This window comes from Ananas comosus, linkage group 7, assembly GCF_001540865.1.
Source record: "Ananas comosus cultivar F153 linkage group 7, ASM154086v1, whole genome shotgun sequence".
Classification (NCBI taxonomy): Eukaryota; Viridiplantae; Streptophyta; class Magnoliopsida; order Poales; family Bromeliaceae; genus Ananas; species Ananas comosus.
In genome coordinates this window covers 384,469-403,602 of record NC_033627.1, presented here as the reverse complement: position 1 = coordinate 403,602, position 19,134 = coordinate 384,469, and the positions used below count along the sequence as shown (strand labels likewise).

At 41.1% G+C, this 19,134-nt stretch overlaps 5 protein-coding genes across 7 annotated transcripts; 1 reads left to right on the top strand and 4 right to left on the bottom strand.

Annotated features, from left to right (window-relative positions):
- Nucleotides 3,334-4,629, bottom strand: LOC109712974 (inactive protein FON2 SPARE1-like). Its single transcript, XM_020236860.1, has one exon. It carries the CDS (start codon nucleotides 3,893-3,895, stop codon nucleotides 3,518-3,520), a length of 378 nt encoding a protein of 125 aa, XP_020092449.1. The 5' UTR covers nucleotides 3,896-4,629; the 3' UTR covers nucleotides 3,334-3,517.
- Nucleotides 4,767-8,347, top strand: LOC109712970 (probable inactive purple acid phosphatase 2). The gene is made up of 2 exons (XM_020236853.1): nucleotides 4,767-5,549; nucleotides 6,692-8,347. The coding sequence occupies exons 1-2, from the start codon at nucleotides 4,851-4,853 to the stop codon at nucleotides 7,961-7,963; spliced, it is 1,971 nt and encodes a 656-aa protein (XP_020092442.1). The 5' UTR covers nucleotides 4,767-4,850; the 3' UTR covers nucleotides 7,964-8,347.
- LOC109712972 (BAG family molecular chaperone regulator 8, chloroplastic) lies at nucleotides 9,100-10,791 on the bottom strand. Its single transcript, XM_020236855.1, has 2 exons — nucleotides 9,928-10,791; nucleotides 9,100-9,827 (listed from the first exon to the last, which is right to left on the bottom strand). Exons 1-2 carry the CDS (start codon nucleotides 10,657-10,659, stop codon nucleotides 9,366-9,368), a joined length of 1,194 nt encoding a protein of 397 aa, XP_020092444.1. The 5' UTR covers nucleotides 10,660-10,791; the 3' UTR covers nucleotides 9,100-9,365.
- LOC109712973 (putative SNAP25 homologous protein SNAP30) lies at nucleotides 11,275-14,913 on the bottom strand. 3 transcript variants are annotated; one of them, XM_020236859.1, is made up of 6 exons: nucleotides 14,676-14,913; nucleotides 12,750-13,264; nucleotides 12,451-12,544; nucleotides 12,242-12,369; nucleotides 12,058-12,155; nucleotides 11,275-11,514 (listed from the first exon to the last, which is right to left on the bottom strand). In XM_020236859.1, exons 2-6 carry the CDS (start codon nucleotides 13,242-13,244, stop codon nucleotides 11,415-11,417), a joined length of 915 nt encoding a protein of 304 aa, XP_020092448.1. In that variant the 5' UTR covers nucleotides 13,245-13,264; nucleotides 14,676-14,913; the 3' UTR covers nucleotides 11,275-11,414. The 3 variants fall into 3 exon arrangements, with proteins under 3 accessions (XP_020092448.1, XP_020092446.1, XP_020092447.1); XM_020236857.1 differs by having other exon boundaries at nucleotides 14,633-14,912; XM_020236858.1 differs by lacking the exon at nucleotides 14,676-14,913 and adding an exon at nucleotides 14,079-14,184.
- On the bottom strand, nucleotides 15,800-18,723 carry LOC109712971 (UDP-glucose 6-dehydrogenase 4). The gene is made up of 2 exons (XM_020236854.1): nucleotides 18,584-18,723; nucleotides 15,800-17,587 (listed from the first exon to the last, which is right to left on the bottom strand). Exon 2 carries the CDS (start codon nucleotides 17,564-17,566, stop codon nucleotides 16,124-16,126), a length of 1,443 nt encoding a protein of 480 aa, XP_020092443.1. The 5' UTR covers nucleotides 17,567-17,587; nucleotides 18,584-18,723; the 3' UTR covers nucleotides 15,800-16,123.

Below are 19,134 nucleotides of genomic sequence, written 5' to 3'. Positions count from 1 at the left end.
GCAGCTCCATTGAGCTTGGTGGGTATGTTCATGAGTTTGTTCCGGGAAAATAGATTCATTCGCAAATGGAAGAAATATAGTTTATTGGAGAAACTGAATGATCAGGTTGCTCGACCAGATTGGTGAAAACTGAATTTGATATACTGGAAACCCATCATTGTTAGCTAAGTGATCTCTGACTCTATAGACTCTTCAGTGACTAGTGAGAATTAATCTGATCCCAACTTGATTTATCTGCATGACCAGAAAAGATAAAATCTCAAGTAAGTTCAGACATCTAGATTTTTCTGCACCTTCGAGTCTTTGCAAGCTAGGCCAAAGAAGATGTTGACAGAAGAGAAATATACTTATTTGACCACTTGTTATCTATTTTTTGTAATTAATTTTTGTATCATCTGTTGTACGATAGAGCTATAGAGCATACATCATGTTGTAGAAAAAAGAAAAATAACAATCAGTTGTTTTAAAATATGAATTGCTCTAGCTATAGAGTGTACATCATGTTGAATAATCAAGCTACAGAGCATACATCATGTTATATAAACGCATCATCATGTTGGGCTTATTGAAATGATTCATAACAAAGGTGCTTAATGACTAGCTGTCCATTGGCATTGGATCTCAACATCTCGTAGTTACTTTTGAGTCGAGTTAGAGGATGATGTTGCGCTGTAGGTCCTCATGATGGTTTTTGCTAGTATGATTGAAAGCACTTCGTATGTGACTTTTATTCAGAATTAGTTCCATCGCACTACAAACATATGTGGACTGGTTGTTACAGTACAGAATCTTGATTTTTGCGTAAACAAATTGCATGTATTCAGGATGTAATAAATGCACGTGTTTTATACATTGGAAAAATCCATCACATGCTTTGCACCCCATGAGAGAACAGCGCATTTCTCATTCTGCAAGCCTTTTGCTTTTCAATGCATGTAAGTTTGCCCTGTTTGGTATTCATCTATTTCTTTAATCCCAAGCTGTTTTCACTTTGTCTTTGCCACTTAATCGGCTTCCTCTAACCAAGGAAGGCTCTAAACACCATCCTTTTTATTCAATATACCATGATGTGCTATCACAACAGAATAAACTGTTCACAGATAATTACTAAATGTGATACCTGGTTCAATTGAGAATTTTTTCCTCCTCTGTTTTTCACGGCATAGAAAAGGAGGAGAAGAAATTTGCTATGATTATCTTAATACTGATTAAGGTTTTTCTTGGGTTTTTTTTAAAAAAATTATATTTTGTAGGATCTTATGATTGCAGGCTTCTGTCGGCAAGCCATGGTATCATAACCATGGTCATCGATAGAACCACAGCATTCAATTGGTGCAAGGAAACACTGCTTCAGATGCTGCTGCTGTGCTGCTGCAGCTTGGACCCCACTCTCCTATTAATCTGCTTCAATGATCAGGGACTTAAATGGTGATCTCATGAAAGCCACAAGCCACAAGGTATGTGTTCAGTGGTTCCCTTCTTTGTTGACTTCCCTGGCATTTGCATTTGGCGTTACTATGACCGCTTTGGCCTCGCCCGGAGCTTTTATAAAAGTGTTTTGAGTAAATCTATTCGAGAAAGCACTAGACATATTAAAGTAATCTCCATAGCTTTCTATTAAAGCTAGTAGTTAAAAAGTTTCGAGTTCTCAATCTGTACTCCCTTTATCAAATAGGGTATATCCCTGTTTAATCAAAAAAAAGTTTCGAGTTGGATCTGCTCGTTCTGCTTCCCGCTCGTTTTAGAAAGTGTCTAGATTTTTATTTGTCAAACATCTAACTTTTATTTCAACTGGACTAAACAGGCCGCTAGAGATTAGAAACATGTTTCTGACCAATAAGAGTGAAAATGCCTAGAGCTAGAGCGTAGAAAAGAGCCATTCAAAGTGACGAGGAAAAGCTAGTTGTAGGAGCTCTGAATAGGGAGACTCTAAGCTTGATAATGTCCCACCATGTGCTCGACACCACTCACTGGGAACCTCTTTTCTTTTTCATTGCTTAGATTTGGCCGGAAATTTCCTGGCATCTTGGCTACGACTTGGAAAATATTGCATGCTCTTTGTTGTTTATGATTGATAGTTGTTAAGATTAATCAATAGCCCAAATTTTATCTATTAAATTAGGTGAAATTAAACCTTATACCCGAGATAATTTTAAGTTTACAAAGTTCGAGATCTCGTATAAATATTAAGGCCCGAAACATTTAGGCCCAGCCCATGGATTCAAAATTTTTTGAGCTGATCCAGCCCAGCCTGGCCCATGATTTTACTACAAACTTGCTTTCCCCATAGTTGGCAACTGTTTGGACTCGGATTTGATCGTAAACCCGAATGGATCTCAATCGGGTCTACCCGAAAAGCGTAATCTAATAGGTAAGAAATACCTGATATTATATATTAATTAAGGTTTTACTGTGTACCCACTACGGAATTATTTTTTTTTGAGAAAAGGTAGTATGCTACCGCTTCATTCGTAAAGGAGATGAACTAAGCAAATTTTTGAGGCAGTGTAGAATTATTGTTCTTAACAGTTTCTAAATGAAAAATGTGAAGTTAGTAGTAATGCTTATTGTTTCTTTGGGACTCTATTTTCCCTTAAAAAGTGAGTTTGCAAACTAATCTACAAACTATACATAGATGCCTTCAAAATCGTAGAACTTGGAAGGAAAATAAAAATGAAGCTATTGTAAACCGAGTGTATAAAAGCAGGAAACCACTTTTAGCAACAACAACTAATTTTGTAGATGAGATTATCAGGAAATTAAGTCAAAAAACACATAAATTTGCAATTCACTAAAAACCAACAGTAGGAAAAAAAAGAAAAAAAGAAAAAAAAGAAAGGCTACAAAAGATTCCTATTTAGTAGTAATAATAATAACCATGACAAGCGGAGAAGCAGAGTACATAGACGTACGTAGGAGAGCACAGAAACACGCATTTTTCTTTCTATAAGTGGCTTAGTAGTTGACATTAATGTTCACTGGAACAAATGAGCAACCCATGAATGCTCTTCATAACTGTTGGGGAGATACATTGGAGGACACTATGGGAGCGTCCGTATAATGTAAAGCTGCCCCCACCAGAAAAGTGCTGGTGCATTGAGTCCCCATAATTTAATGAACTCATAAGATTCTCTTGACTACTGTTAAAAGACCACCATTGCCATAATGGAAATATGAATCAAAATTTAAAAAAAGAGAAGTTTTTTTTTTTTTTTTTTCATTGCCATAGTAGAAATATGAACCCCTAAAAAAAAGTTTTATTTATTTTTTTGTTTTTTGAAGCAAACATCCTCCATTGTAATCTCTTTCCATCAATTGAAACTAGTACAGTGATTCACCTTGATTCGGCAATAGGAAGCCACGCACAACAAGAAACGGAAAGAAAGAACAAGAAAGGACTTTGTACTAGTATATATGAATTCAAGACGGAAATAGTATGACTATCCAAAAATCCACAAGAGAAGACGCGCCAAGCCGGACTGGGTCGGTCGGTCGGTCGGCCGGGCGAGCCTGTGGATCAGTTGTGAAGAGGGTTGGGCCCGGTGGGCACGAGCCGCTTCACCATGCCATACCTTGGGTCGATCTCTTCTCCGCTCGGCGGCGGCGGCGGCGGCGGCGGCGGTGGGTGAAGCTGTGTTTGCAGGAATTGGAAGCACCAAGAAGGCGGCGGATGATGCACCGCAAGGCGGTGGTGGTGGTGGTGGTGGTGGGCCCAGTGGGCCCGATGGGCACGGCAGAGATGGGCCAAGGCGGCCGCGTCGGAGGTGGGCTCAAGAAGCCGGGCCCGAGAGGGCGGTGGGAGGAGAAGGGTGGCCAAGAGGAGAGGCCAGAGGATGGAGGCGGCGGAAGAGCTCTTCTTCTTCTTCATTGTTTTCTGAATATGCTCGGTGATCATTTAGGAGAGATGGGGATCATTTGGAATGAGAGAGAGAGAAAGAGAGGGAGGGAAGGGGTGGTGGGCTTTAAACGCCGTGGCGAGAGACCCATGAAGAGGAAAGCGGGACGTGCGGTAATCAATGTAGTAAAATGAATGGCATGAAGTAAAATGAATGGCATGAACGGAAGAGACCAATGGGGTCGGGTTTACTTAATCTGTTTTAGAGACGGGGTCTTAGCCACATTCGCTGATATCCAAGCCCTCCAATGGTGCTTTGAGATTCGATACGTCCCTTCATTACGGTTTATTCTGGGCTTCAGTTTCAGACTAATTTCCAAGTCCAACGCGGTGAGTAATAATATGTATGCAAAGGCGCTGGGCCTAGTTTCCACCGATAGCCCAAAATTCTAGCCCATTTTAAGGAACCCAATACAACACTCCGATTCGGGCTTCGGTCCCTCCTCCGAGTAACAAAGTGAAAAGTGTTAAAGGCCCGCTTATTTTTTTGAATCTCAGAAAAGATTATACTTAGCATGAGCTCATTTCAGCATCGAAGTTGTAAAATCATCCAAACTTTACGAAACCAAATATTATAAAATTCATAAATTTTGTTCTGCTTTCGATCGCTCCAAAGTCCGGAGACGTCCACTCACTAACAACTACTCATCCACCTGGGCCGGACACAGAATCTGAATATCACCTTAATTGCAACTCAAGAAAACGTTCTTATCATGTAACCGCACCACCCGATACCTCATTAGCATCATCCTCCTTCCCCCACCCTCCCTTAATATCGATCCTAATCCGACGGCTATGATCGACTCATTCCAACCAACCCCGTTTCTCGTTTCTCCTCCCGACCCTTGTTCTTTTATACCCAATATTTAATTCCTCACCACCACGTCCGTCACCAGCTCTCTCTCTCTCTCTCTCTCTCTCTCTCTCTCCCCTCCCCCGCATAAGCTCCTCCCCAATGGCGTCGACCCAAGTCCTCTTCCTTATCTTCTTCGTCTCCTTCCTCTCCCCCTCCCCCTCCCTCTCCTCCCACGTCTCCCTCTCGGTCTCCCCCAAAACCCTCACCCGATCGAACCGCACCGTGCGGATCCAATGGTCGGGGGTAGACTCCCCCTCCGATCTCGATTGGCTCGGGATCTACTCACCCCCGAACTCCCCCGACAAGGAGTTCATTGGCTACGTCTTCCTCAATTCCTCGCGCGATTGGCAATCCGGATCGGGGTACGTTGATCTCCCCTTGGTGGATCTCCGATCCAACTACGTGTTCCGGGTGTTTCGATGGACCAGGAACGAGGTGAGCGACCGCCACCACGACCACGACGGGAACCCACTTCCGGGGACGAAGCATCGTCTCGCGGCGTCGGAGGAGGTGGGGTTCGGGAAGGTTCTAGGGCCCGATCAGATCCACCTGTCGATCACGGATCGGGAGGATGAGATGCGGGTGATGTTTGTCACCGTGGATGGGGCGGAGAGCTTCGTGAGCTACGGATTGGATATGGAGAAGCTCGATCGGATGGCGAAAACGGACGTGAGGAGGTATGAGAGGAAGGATATGTGTGATTACCCCGCGAACGCGACCATCGGGTGGAGGGATCCAGGGTTTACACACGATGGGGTGATGAGTAATTTGGAGAAGGGAAAGAGGTATTATTACACGGTGAGAAAGATTTGATCTTTCCATTGCTTCAATAGTTTATTTTTGCTGCTAATTTGGCTATTGGAATTGGAAATACCCCTTTTTAAGGGTATGGAATTGCTTGCAGATGACTAAAGATCAAAATTTGGCATTAGCTATGGCATTTGCAGATGTTTCTAATCATAGGTTCCTTTGGATTAATTGGTTGTGTCATGTCATGTCTGAGTTCTAGTGGGAACTCCAGCGTATTTTCGCAGAATAACTCTATCTGCTTTCTTCTCACAGAGGAAAGTAGTAGTCAGTTTATAGGGACTTCGGACTGAATAATTTGGCATATATGTTAGCTTTTATTTCCTTAATCCACATATCCTTTTCTACAAATGGTTATTAGGTTTCTGCAGATAACCATGTTTTTGCTTAGTATGCCTCTTAGTTTTGAAAGGTAGTTCTAGCGAATATATATTTATAGCTAGTTCATGTCTTACTTTAATCGGTTTCTTGTATTTACATTTCATCTGCTTCTGCTTTATATGTAGATGCTTTCCTATCTATCCGATGACTTTTATTGCTTGAAATTTGCTGTTCTTAATCTTTACATCTTCTACGTTCTGCTTAAACTATACAAGCATTAGTATGTATGTGATTGCTTAGTTGAGTACTTTGCTTGTTGTTTTTCCAAATGCATACCATGTATGATGTATCATAGTCTGTCACTCTGTCTTTCTGTAGATTGTCTATATGAATCTATGATCATTATATGCTTATATATATGAGCATGTATGTACTCGTGCAAAATAAGATATACAAGAATAACAAAAAATAGCAAATTTGGTTCCACCAGGTTTTGATTTGCTTTAGCACCTATATGCATAGCAAGGAAAAAAAAAGATGGCGAGTCATATGACAATAATATCAAGAATTATTCATGAGTAAACATCACACTAGTGAATATTTTGATTGTGTTTCAGCTTCATTTGTCAATATATCTCTAGTATGAGATGATTGCTCATCATGGTGATTTTTGACTGACTCTCTTTATTGCTCATCTCATTATAAGTAATGTTCGTTCGTTGAATATAGTAGCTCACCGTCCTGTTTCTGCCGAGTTATTTGTGATTTGCCTATGATCATTTCTATTTATATTATATAATCTGTATCACCAGGTTGGTAGTGATTCGGGAGGCTGGAGCGCAATCCGCAGCTTTATATCACGTGACAATAATTCAAACGAGACCATCGCCTTTCTATTTGGGGACATGGGTACTTATGTCCCGTACTCAACCTTCTACCGCACCCAAGATGAGAGCAAGTCAACTGTGAAGTGGATCCTCCGCGACATTGAAGCCTTAGGAGATAAACCTGCCTTCATTTCCCACATAGGCGACATCAGCTATGCCAGGGGATATGCGTGGATATGGGACGAGTTCTTTAACCAGATCGAGCCCATTGCTTCTGCCGTACCGTACCATGTCTGCATCGGAAACCACGAGTATGACTGGCCGGCACAGCCTTGGAGGCCTTGGTGGTCTTTATATGGTGTTTATGGAAAGGATGGTGGAGGTGAATGTGGGGTACCTTATAGTGTCAGATTCCAAATGCCTGGGAACTCTTCTTTCCCCACAGGAACAGGATCCCCGCACACGCAGAACCTCTATTATTCATTTGATTTTGGTGTTGTTCATTTCCTTTACATATCGACAGAGACCAATTTCCTCCAGGGAAGCGATCAGTATAACTTCATCAAATCTGATCTCGAGAGTGTAGATAGAAACAAGACACCTTTTATTGTCGTTCAAGGCCACCGACCAATGTACACAACAAGTAATGAAGTGAGGGATGCTCCACTGAGAGAGAAAATGCTTGAGAGTTTGGAACCCTTATTAGTGGATAACAATGTAACCCTGGCTTTGTGGGGCCATGTCCATAGGTACGAGAGGTTCTGCCCCGTGAAGAAATTCACCTGTGTTCACACAAACTCAAGCTTTACAGCTGGGGGTGCGCCAGTCCATGTGGTGATCGGAATGGCCGGTCAGGACTGGCAGCCGATATGGGAGCCAAGATCTGACCACCCAGATGTGCCAATTTTCCCCCAGCCGGAGAGGTCAATGTACCGTGGGGGAGAGTTTGGGTACACGAGGCTTGTTGCCACGAGGGAGAAGCTAACGCTTACATATATTGGGAACCATGATGGGCAAATGCATGATATGGTGGAGATCTTTTCTGGTCAAGTCTTGAATATTAATATTACGAGTGGCGGCGGTGGCGACAGTGGTCAGAAGGTGGTCGTTAAGACTATATTCCCGTGGTATGTGAAAGGCGCAAGCCTTATACTTGGTGCGGTCTTACTGGGTTACGTTCTTGGGTTTGTGACACGTTGGAGGCGGGACTCCAGGCAGAGTGCTTCGTGGATGCCCGTGAAGAGTGAGGAATCGTAGATGGTCTATTAGTACAGCAGTGTAGGTTCATTAAAAAACATGATTTAAAGAGGATTTGTCGTCACTATGAAGTGAAGATGAGAGCTCGTTCTACACGTGCAAGCTGCTTATTCAGGTCAATTATCCTTCTGAATCTCCGCTTTGCTATTGCAGTTTGCTCGAGGCTCTGAGATGTATGTAAATTTTTCCGTGTTATCATCTTATATTGTACATTGAGTTATATCCATTGTCTAGTAATTGTAATGCTCATCTAGTGCTTCTGATTGAGTTCTTATACATGCCCTAGAGATGACGCGCCAGAGATGAAATGTACTCAATTGGATGTCAAGTCTGTTTCTTTATCCATTATTTGGTTTTATCGTCCACTGTTATGGTTTTGATCTAGATTTTTGGAGCTCTATCGAACCATGTGTGATAGTTAAAATGCTTTATGTATGCCTGAATGCTTTATGTATGCCTGTAGCTACTTCGTAAGATATGCATAGAGAAATTATATACATCTTCTCGACTCTTGAAAATTTTTCAGAATTTCATAGTATCTACCCAACAATTAATCCGTAGTATATCTGATCAGTACAAACTGAGGAGAGGTCTCTTTGGTGAAGACATGTGCCTACCACCATCCTGGAAAACTCTGAGATGTTTCCTACTTACAAGTGGCCTATCAGGTGTGCAACACATAGCTACTGCACCTGATAACTGGTTCTAAGCGGGACAAAATCCAATATGGCTTATGTTCCCTTTGAGATCCAATAACAAAATAAATGAGTTTGGGGGAAAGAAGCATGAGCTCACATTTTCATGGAACAGTAGGGTTAGCACTAGCAACTAGTCTTCATTTTCTTTTCCTTGTCCTTTATTTTCATCTATTTGGCCCTCAGCAGTGACGTACAACAATCGAACTAGAACTGTAGATTGATTATAGTGTACCCGGTCGCCTACATGATCAGGAAACAATCCACATCATGAAATCATACTAAATTTAAGATACTCTTCCTATGGATCATACAGTGATTACCCCCACAAAGGAGTAAGTGTCATACACATCTAGGACACTGGAGATAATTTAAAAAGAAGAATGAGCAAGACCAACATAACAGCACCTATGGCTATTAATTCCTCAAATGCAGAATAACTCGATCAAAAAACAAAGACAGCAGATCTTTCATAAATAATGGAACAGCAGTCTTGCGCACTCAAAAGCACTTACTTAGCAAACACAGGCAAGCACAAAAAATGATAGCAGAAGCAGCAGCAGCAGAAGCAGCAGCAGCAGCAGCAGCAGCAAAAGGATTTTCTACTTAAAAATACAGTTCACCGCTAAACAAGATTCGTAGGAAAAATTAAAATTCTTTGCTCATTGCTCGATATAGATCAAATTTGGGCACTAAAATCAGCACCGTCACCTCGAAGCAGTCAATCTCCTGGGCTCCATTTGCACCGGCAATGGCGCGGAGAGCCCCAACTTCGCTTTCGGGCTCTCTGAATTGCTCTCTGAGCTCTTCTCTTCTTCTTCTTCTTCTTCTTCTTCCTCTTCTTCTTCTTCTTCTTCTTCACCATTGAGCTGATGATGAGATCCATGAATCCCATTCTCTCCAGGATCTCTCCTCAATCTCTGTAAAAGATCTCTTTTTTCCGAAAATGGTTCATGGGAAGCACTAGAAACCGGAGATCTCTTCCCCTTCTCGTTCTCGAGAAAGCTCACCTTTTTCCCCGTCCTTGTGGGTGGGATCACTCTGTAGGCGTTCTCTGGGATCTCCATGAGCTCCTTCTCCTTCACCAACACCTTGTCGACGAAGTCCAACATGCGGGTAAGTTCCCGGCTTATCGATCTCTTCCCTTCACGAAGCATCGGATCTCCGCCCTGTAATTAAAAAAAACCCCAGTTGAGCAATCCCACAGGATAAGGAAAAAAAGAAAAAAAAAAGCCACCCAAATAGAAATGTAGGCTTTGTCGAGCTTACCTGTATGGCGTCGAGCTCGAGGAGGAGAGCCATGGCGGATTCGGAGAGGGCTCCCGGGTGGAGGTGGGTCTTGTCGGAGAGGGAGGATCTGAGGGCGGCGACATGGGATTTGATGGAGGCGAGGCGTTTGAGGTGGCGGAGGGTTTGGGATCGCCGCACGAGGAAGAGGCGGAAGTGGGTTTGGATGGTCCGCGCCGCCAAATCCTGGAGCGTTTGCGGCGGAGGCGGCGGCGGAGGAGAGAAAAGGTGCTTCTTTGGCGACGGCGATCGCTTGGAATGGGCGTGAAGGGGAGGGGGATGGGGAGGAGGGGAGAGGCTGGGGAGAGAGGATTCGAGGGCGGAGATGCGGCGGTGGAGGGAGTGGAGGAGCTGCTGCTGATGGTGGTGATCGTGAGGTGGGGGTTGATGGGTTTGGGGAGATGGGTAGGGTTTGAGATGGGGATAGGAGTAGAGAGGAGGGGGAGGAGGGGAAGAGGGTTTGGGGGATTGGAGGATTAGGAGGAGGTGGTCGGCTAGGGCATGGAGAAGGGGATCTGCGGCGGCGGTGGCGTTGGAGGGAGGAGGCGGTAGTGATGGTGGAGGAGAAGAGGAGTTGCAGCAGCCGCAGCAGCACGAAGCAGCAGAAGAGTAGTAGGAGGAGGAGGAGCAGCAGCAGCAAGAAGGAGAATAGTAGTGGTGGGAGTTGCAGTGGTGGTGGTGGTGGGGATGGTGATGGGGGCGAGGAGAGGACATTTTGGGATTGATTGGGGTGCAATGGAGAGGGGAGAGTGAAAAGTACAGAGAGAGAGAGAGAGAGAGAGAGAGAGAAGTGTGGTCAAATTTAGGGTGTAGGAAAGGTAAAGGGCTTTTCTTCCCGGGACCGGGATGGGTTAGCACTTACCCATACGAATCTAAATCTTCAGAAATTTAGAATTTTTTTTCACCAACACTCTAAAAGATAATGTTATAAAATTAGAGTTTTTAAAGTTCGGGTCTTTATTTTAAAATGGGCTATGGTTTAAAAACGATCTTATACGTTTCTTGCTAATAATGTGAGTAGAAGGTGGTGAGGAGCATGCATTTTATTTTATTTTGTGGTGAGAACAAGTGATAATTACGTTACTCAACTTGAGTTTGGTAAATCCAGATTAAACGAAGAGGATATGACTAAAGGGTCATTGATTTCAAGCGATCTGTCTCCTCTTAATAAAACTTAAGATTCTCCAGTCATATATATTATACTTATTATGGTTCTGCTCTAAGAAATACTTGGAAACTAACTGCATAATTTGGAAGTTTGAACAGAAATCTAAGCATGAACAAATTTGTAACTGCAAAAAAATTGTATGATGTAAAAAAACATATTAATCACAAAATTCAATTAAGAATAGCCTTGAAATGTTTATTGCTAGATATCAGAATTATGCCTTCGCCACATAAAAGAAAAGAAAAACCGAGAAATGCCTCAGTAGATGAGGAAAAACATGTGTAGATCTTTGGGACCTAGACTACTTTCCAAGGAGGCGTCGCCCTCGAATATTTGCTCCTTTTACCCTCGAATTAAGTACTTCAATGTCATCCTCCATATTGCCGAGAGCTGCGGTTTGCCTGTATCACCAAACAAAAGTTGCTATTAAGTTTTCCCTGATATTGTTTTAGTTTTATTTAATTCGATTTGAGTAGTAGTCACTCTATCTTACTATTTGGGTCAGGAGTATATTTGGCATTGCGAAATTGAAAATGCAAACAAAATTTGGTCGTCTATCATTTGGTATTTTTCATTTATTTTGCAGATCTATTTGTTGTTTTGGTAACAAATGTGTCCCTAACTTCGCGAGGCATCCAACGATCGTAAATTTACCCAACTAACGCCGTAAACAATGTGAAAAAAAAAAAGGACAAGCACATTTTGCTATGCAAACACATGAGATTAACTCAGTTTAAGAAAATATCGCTGCAACATGCCAGGCTAAGCAGTGTAAGCGCACACTGACAAGACATCTTTTTAATGCCCTCCTATTTTACCTGCAATTTTCTCAGCTAATTTTATGCTGTGCCAGAACGGTTTTCTTTTTTTTTCTTTTTCTTTTTTTTTTTTTTTTTCATGAAGAAGGATATATGCTCATAATAAAGAAGAGATTAGATACAAACCTATCTAGCTCTGCACCCATGTCAACGGCCATCTCCTTCAGCTCTCCCAGTAAGTTACTCAGATCAGAAAGAGCAGTATCTTGCTTTGCCTTTTCAATCTGGTAAAATAATCAGAATATAAGCAATAAGCAGTTATAGCTTCAGCTGGCCATAGTTCTTCCAGCTTTGTACTATTGTATTTTACCTCAGTTATTTCAAGTGCAGATGTAGGCCCATGAACTGTATTTTGAGGGCTAGATTGAAGTGAAGAACCAGATATTCCCAATCTCCGTCTTTGCTCCATATGATTACCTTCTCGTTCAAAAGAATCATCTGGTGGTATATTGATCACATCAGCTAAGGAAAAAGCATTAAAAAGGAGAATTAGTGTCTAATAAGATAGTTGTACTTTACCTCCTGTTAGAAGAGGCCCCTTCATCGGGCTAGCTTTTGTTGGCTTCCATGTCCTAGAGAAAATTCCTCCAAGACTCGCCAAAAGCTTTTCACCCTGAAGAAGCGCATGAACTGATTAAATCAGTGCCCTACATCATCATTGATTTATACAAACAATTTCCTTGATTTTTCTCCTGTCATTTTTTTCAAATGATTTTCCTTCGTTGGTAGTAGGTAGCATTATTTTCAAAAAGATGAGTTACAGAAAAAGAAAATGACAAAATAAATGTAAAGAGAAGAAAATAAATAGGCACACATACCCTGCTAAGGTCATTCTCAATATCTACAGCAGATTTATGAGTCTGAGTAATCTGCTGGCCCTGCTGATGCAACATGAGAAGAGTCCGTGAAGCACTTTCTCTAATTTCTTCCGCAATCCTCAAACATCCATTTACCTTCTTTGTGGTCTCCTCAGATTTACATGCAGCATAATTTTCAAGCTCTTGCGCAGACTGGTTTTCAATACTCTCTGAGCCATTAAAGTCATTTCTGTATCTGTTTCTATCTGCTGAAAAGCCTAAAAAGAATGAGAAGGTAGAAGTTCCTTTCTCTTCATTTTCTTCGTGGCTATGTTGGGAGTTTTTACTGCAATTTGCCTTGCTGATCGGAGGGGCCGAGAAAGCTCTTGGAGGCTTACGGTCAAGATCGAGTTCCGAATCAGAATCAAATTGGTTTGTACCAGAAAATCTACAATCGACTGATCGTTGTTTGGAGTCCTCGTCATTAGGTGTTCTCATTATGTTTGCATTTGACATGATGATATAAACAATTTATCCTACACAAACAAAGAGTTTTGATCAGAATGATGTATGGCAGCATTATACAATAAAACTTATATATCTAAATGAACACAATGTTTTGAACTTTGAACAGGACAGACATATTTCAAATGAAAATGACAAGCGGAAGATTGAGAAATAAGAGATTAATACAGTGAATGGGAAACAAGAAGGAAAACCATGCCAATAATACTCATATGCTTCTAGTAAACAAAAATGAACTTGGTGAAAGAGTTGCTGCACATGAAGAAAGATTTGCATAAAAAAATTTATAAATTTCAGAAGATGCAGAAATAAATGAATGCATGAACGAAAAAAAGGAAAAGAATACTGGAAGGGAACGCCTGAACATACCATAAAAGCAAGCAAGAAAAACAGGGTCCCTAGAGTCCTATCAGGTAGCAAGATAAACAAGAGATAGAAATCAAGGCATTAATTGAACATAAGACTATCCAAGAAACAGATACAGATATTTAATGAAATCTTAGGGGAAGCAACACCAAAGTAATGTTGCAGGTAAATCTGCATATATGTAATCAAACAATTGGAGAAATCAAATCCACTCCAAAGCCAGAAAGAGCAAAATAGAAGTTAATAAGAATAATGCTCAATAGAACAAGTCAGAGGGTGAAAAGAATAACTAAGTGTAACCAAAACAAATGTCCACAATCAAAAGCTCAACTGCTTATGACTTAAAAAGTAAACAATAAATATTGGAGTTAAATCCATAAAACTATAAGCAAATAAATAACACAACATCAAGCATAATGGATAAGACGGATTGAATGCTATATCGAGGCCATTACGAACCAAGATCACTTGAAAAGATAGTCCAAATCACTTTCTTTTGAGTTAAACTAACAATAAAAACGCAGGGAAAAAAGGGAAAAGAACGGAGAACTCCAAAATAGAGTAATTGAATGCAAAATAAATCTAGAGATAGGTACTAAAACGTCACAGTTGTAGTTAACAAGTTGCAATTTGCAACAAAAATGATTCTTGGAGTAGAAGTCGCTGCAGAAACACTACTAACAGAACAAAACAAAAAACCAACCTTTCCACTAAAAAAAATAAAGGAAAAAAGAAAACCTAATTTAAAAAAAGGCAAAACAACATTGTAGATTGCTTAAGTCGATCTACAAATCGAGAGATAAATCACTTAAAATTGAGAGTAATGGATGAGACTGGAACAGTAACTAATCTCGAAATATATAGAGCAACCGATCACAAACCTTTCAAAAATAACTGAAAAAAGATCTATTTTTTAACAGATTAAACAAAATATTACGATCTACAAACCCTAGAAGCCACATAAGAGATCAAAACACGGAAGAAACAATCAAATAGATCGACTAGAATCGTACTGGAATGGATCGAGGAGGGAGAATGCAATAGAAAAGGTTATGCCTTGCTCCGCGCAGCGATCACGCTTGTAGGGTTTCTCGAAAGTACGAGTTTGGAAAATACTAATAAAAGAGCAAATGGAGCGAGGTCTCAAACCCTAATTTATTACTATTCAATTGAATGGAGTTGGCGATTGCTATTTTTCGACCGTTAGGACTCCTAGTCGTTTTCCTCAAGAGCGAAGAACACGACGATGGCGAAATCCTGCCCGTTGATTGATGATCGGACGTATAAGAACGTTCTACGTGTTGCATAAACTAATCCCAACTAATGGATAATAATAAACCTTAAAAAAAGCAGATGAAGTTCATCTTTTACTTCATCTACTCCTGGATCAAAGATAATACTTATATCAATACCAATAGTACACGACAGATTGACGATAACAAATTTTCGCAGACAAAACATCGTTCACAAAACCTAACTATTTTAGTCCATATTTTACTCTCATCTACTTTTTGAAGAGTACGCGCAAAATTACTCTATCAGTCTAAGTAGTAGGCATTGTACAAAATTGGGCTCTCATTGGGCCTAATCTTTTTATAGTCCAAGCCCAATTGTACCAGACTCATTACGGGCCGAGATGGGCCCAAACATGGGCCTGTCCCCTTCTCTTACCATTGAAGACGAAGCCCAACCACCAAGTGTTGCTTCTATGCTAATTTCATTGCAAAAGCAAGGAGAGTATTCACTTCAACATGTAATTACCAAGCATCCGTTAATGTGACAGTTTGTGAAATACTCTTTTTAAAGAGCCAATGAAATTTGAGAAACACGCTTGATCTCCACACGCGATGCTTGGTAATAGTATTCATGGGTGAAGTTCAGATGCTGTAAGTGTAAAGATTGGCTGATAGAATTAGAAGCAGAAAATTAATACAACTACCAGCTGGAACGAATTTCAGTAATACTACTACTACTACTACTTAACTGTGACATAAAAACTGGATTGAAGATTTAAATTACTGCAAGGTATAACTATAAAACATCGTCCCAAACAGTTCCTGATAAATCCAAATAACTCCAGAAATTATTTCTGCTGGGAATGGGACAAATATTTCCAACACATCAAGTGTCTGGGTAGAAAGATAGAGCAATTTAGCGGAATATCGGAGAGTTGGTAAAAATTAAAAAATTGAAGAGGAAAAATTTATTCCAAATATCATAAATTTGACAGAACTGATGTAATCAAGTAGGAGTAAGAACAAATGTGACAACTAGCAAAATAGAATTTCAGTATCCAGATCTTAAAGAGAAAAACAGAGCATAGCAGTTATGATACTAAAATGCTCGGTAACAATAAAACTGACTAGTTTCAACCCCTAATCCGACACACGACCACGGAAAGAACCAATCACTATGAGGAAATAATAGCTATAAAGAATTGTTGTTTTATCTAACACCAACAAAAGCTCTTCCATCACCATTCTGCTTGATCGCAACCTCTATTATTAAGCAACCGCAGGCAGGTCCTTGAGCCATGCGTCGAGCGGCTTTCCAATGGCGTAAACAATGAATCCGATCGCCCTAAGCTTCACCGGATCCACCACGTTGCGCCCATCAAACAGGAAAGCAGGCTTCTGCATGTTCTCATAGATCTTCTCGTAGTCCAAGTTCTTGAACTCATCCCACTCAGTAAGAATGCATACACCATGAGCTCCCTTAGTGGCCTCATATGCATCCCAAGTCACACTAACCTGCTTAACCGCAGTTGGGCTCATTGGCTGGAGGTGAATTGGATGGTCCCAATCGAACTTGTTCATGGCGAGATCACGTTGGATCTGATCTTCAGTAACTTGAGGATCATATATACTGATTGTGGCCTTATCACCTAACAAACCCTTGCACACATCAATGGCGGGAGTCTCCCTAGTGTCCCCAGTATCCTTCTTAAAAGCAAAGCCGAGCACCGCAATCTTCTTACCCGCAACAGTATTGAACATGGAGGAGACAACTCGGTTCACAAACCGGCTTTTTTGGTAGTCGTTAATCTTTATAACCTGCTTCCAATAGTTAGCCACTTCAGGAAGACCATTGCACTCGCAGATGTAGACCAGGTTAAGGATATCCTTTTGGAAGCACGACCCACCGAACCCGACACTGGCGTTCAAGAACTTGGGCCCAATACGGGAGTCCTTCCCGACAGAGTAGGCCACCTCAGACACGTTAGCACCGGTTGCCTCGCAAAGCGCAGAGATCGCATTGACAGACGAGATGCGCTGAGCCAGGAATGCGTTAGCTGCAAGCTTGGATAGCTCAGCCGACCACAAGTTAGTGGTTAGGATCCTATCCTCAGGTACCCAATGGGCATAAACTTCCTTCAGTGCCTGAACTGCCTTCCTTCCCTCTGGAGTCTCACGCCCACCAATTAGCACGCGGTCGGGGTTGAACAGGTCACTGATCGCCGTGCCCTCTGCAAGGAATTCAGGGTTGGAGAGGATCTGATAGTTGATGCCCTTGCTGTTATGTGTCAGGATCTTCTCGATCGCCTCAGCGGTCTTGACAGGGACAGTGGATTTCTCAACAACAATCTTGTCGGATTTTGAGACATTGGCGATCATGCGGGCGGCGCTCTCCCAGTAGGTGAGATCAGCAGCCTTGCCGGCACCAAGACCACGGGTTTTGGTCGGGGTGTTGACAGAGACAAAGATGATGTCGGCCTCAGAGACGTGCTTCTCAACGTCAACGCTGAAGAAGAGGTTGCGGCCACGGCACTCCTTGACCACATCCTCGAGGCCTGGCTCGTAGATCGGGAGCTGGTCGCTGTTCCAGGCTGCAATGCGGGTAGTGGAGATGTCAACAACCACGACCTCGATTGATGGGCACTTAAGGGCTATCACGGCCATTGTCGGACCGCCGACATAGCCTGCTCCGATGCAGCAGATCTTCACCATGTTTTTGGCTTATTCTACTGCCTGCAAGTAAATTAAGTGAAGATTTTAAGAAAATAAACATCACCTATGCAACTAAAGAGCATTCGTACTAATTCAGAAAACTAAATCTCATACAGCAATATATCAATTATTAATTTTTATTTCTTCCAATGTAAAAATTCATTTCTCACTAAAGACGAACAAAATAGGCATATATTCAGGGTTCAAAGAAATATATACCAAAAAAGATTTGGAAGGAAACATTTTGTTTCAACACCAAATACTGGAATCCATAGATCATTGTCTAGATAATAAAGGAGAAGAAAATTTTATATACTGCTCTCTTAATACTAAATAAATAAAAAGTGGGATCAGCATCCTTCCAAATCAAAAGATGCGTCGCACACTTTTGCATCAAAAGAGGATCTAGCAAATTGAATTCCCCACCTTCAGAAAATAAACAAGATGAGCCAATTGACCAAGAAGACTGAGAAACTAAAAGAAATGAGCAGCCAAAATGCAAAGAGAAAGTAATATGCAGAGATCTGCAAATTAATGCAAAAAAAAAAATGCAAAAAATTGCAATCAAATGAGTAGATCTGAATAGGAAACTAAATTTAGAAATTTCCGGGGTACGTTTGATTAACTTGCATATCAATCTCAAAAGGAGGAGAAGGATTAATTGATCCAACGAGAAACAGTTACAAATCTTTAAAATGACAAAAGATATATTAATAAAAACTACAGATCTATCTATACCTGCATTGCTAAAATTGAAAACAGAAAAACAACATAGATCTAAGAGAAAGGGGCAACAAGAAGAGAAAAATGGAAAATTTAACGATATCTCAAACCGAAAGCCCTTAAAAAAATGGATCCTTATTGGCACAAGAAAGAAGCAAGGAAAAGATCACATTTTGGAATGACCCAACCAAAGAGAATGGCAATTAGAATACCTTGCAAACCAAAACAAAAACAAATTGAGCCAAATTTTCAGCTCTCATTACAAAAATTTGCACAGATCAGCTAGAGAATTACCTCAAAAAATGCTCCGAAAGACTCAAGAGAGGAACTGAATGAAGAGATCTTTACTAATAGAATAAGAGGGGAAGAGAAGGAAAGGAACCTTCTTTTTTCGCTGCCCAAGAAAGGGTCAGCCCCCGCTCCTTAAATACCCAAAACCCACTTAAGATCTACCCCGTTTTCTTCACGAAATAACCGCGCAGAATCGCAGGGTTAAAAACCCAAGGTGGAATAATCAACACGTTTTCAATAACTCAATGAGCCAACAATTCCTTATGAACAGTAATTAAAGATCGTATTATTATAAACCATCTTACAACTACACCCTACCTAATTGAACAAATGGTTAAAAGGAATTGATACAACTGTACTCAGAACAATGAAAAAAGTTGTTTTTTAATTGAAAAATAAGCTGGGTATGATTCCAACACCTCTGTCAATGGAAACTAGGAACGTGGTCTCTATAATAACACCGACTAAGAAGGTATATTCTAATGTGTAGACGTGTAGTCAACTAGTAGATTAATCATTGAATAGTAACCCAGTTTAAATTCATGGGAATAGAA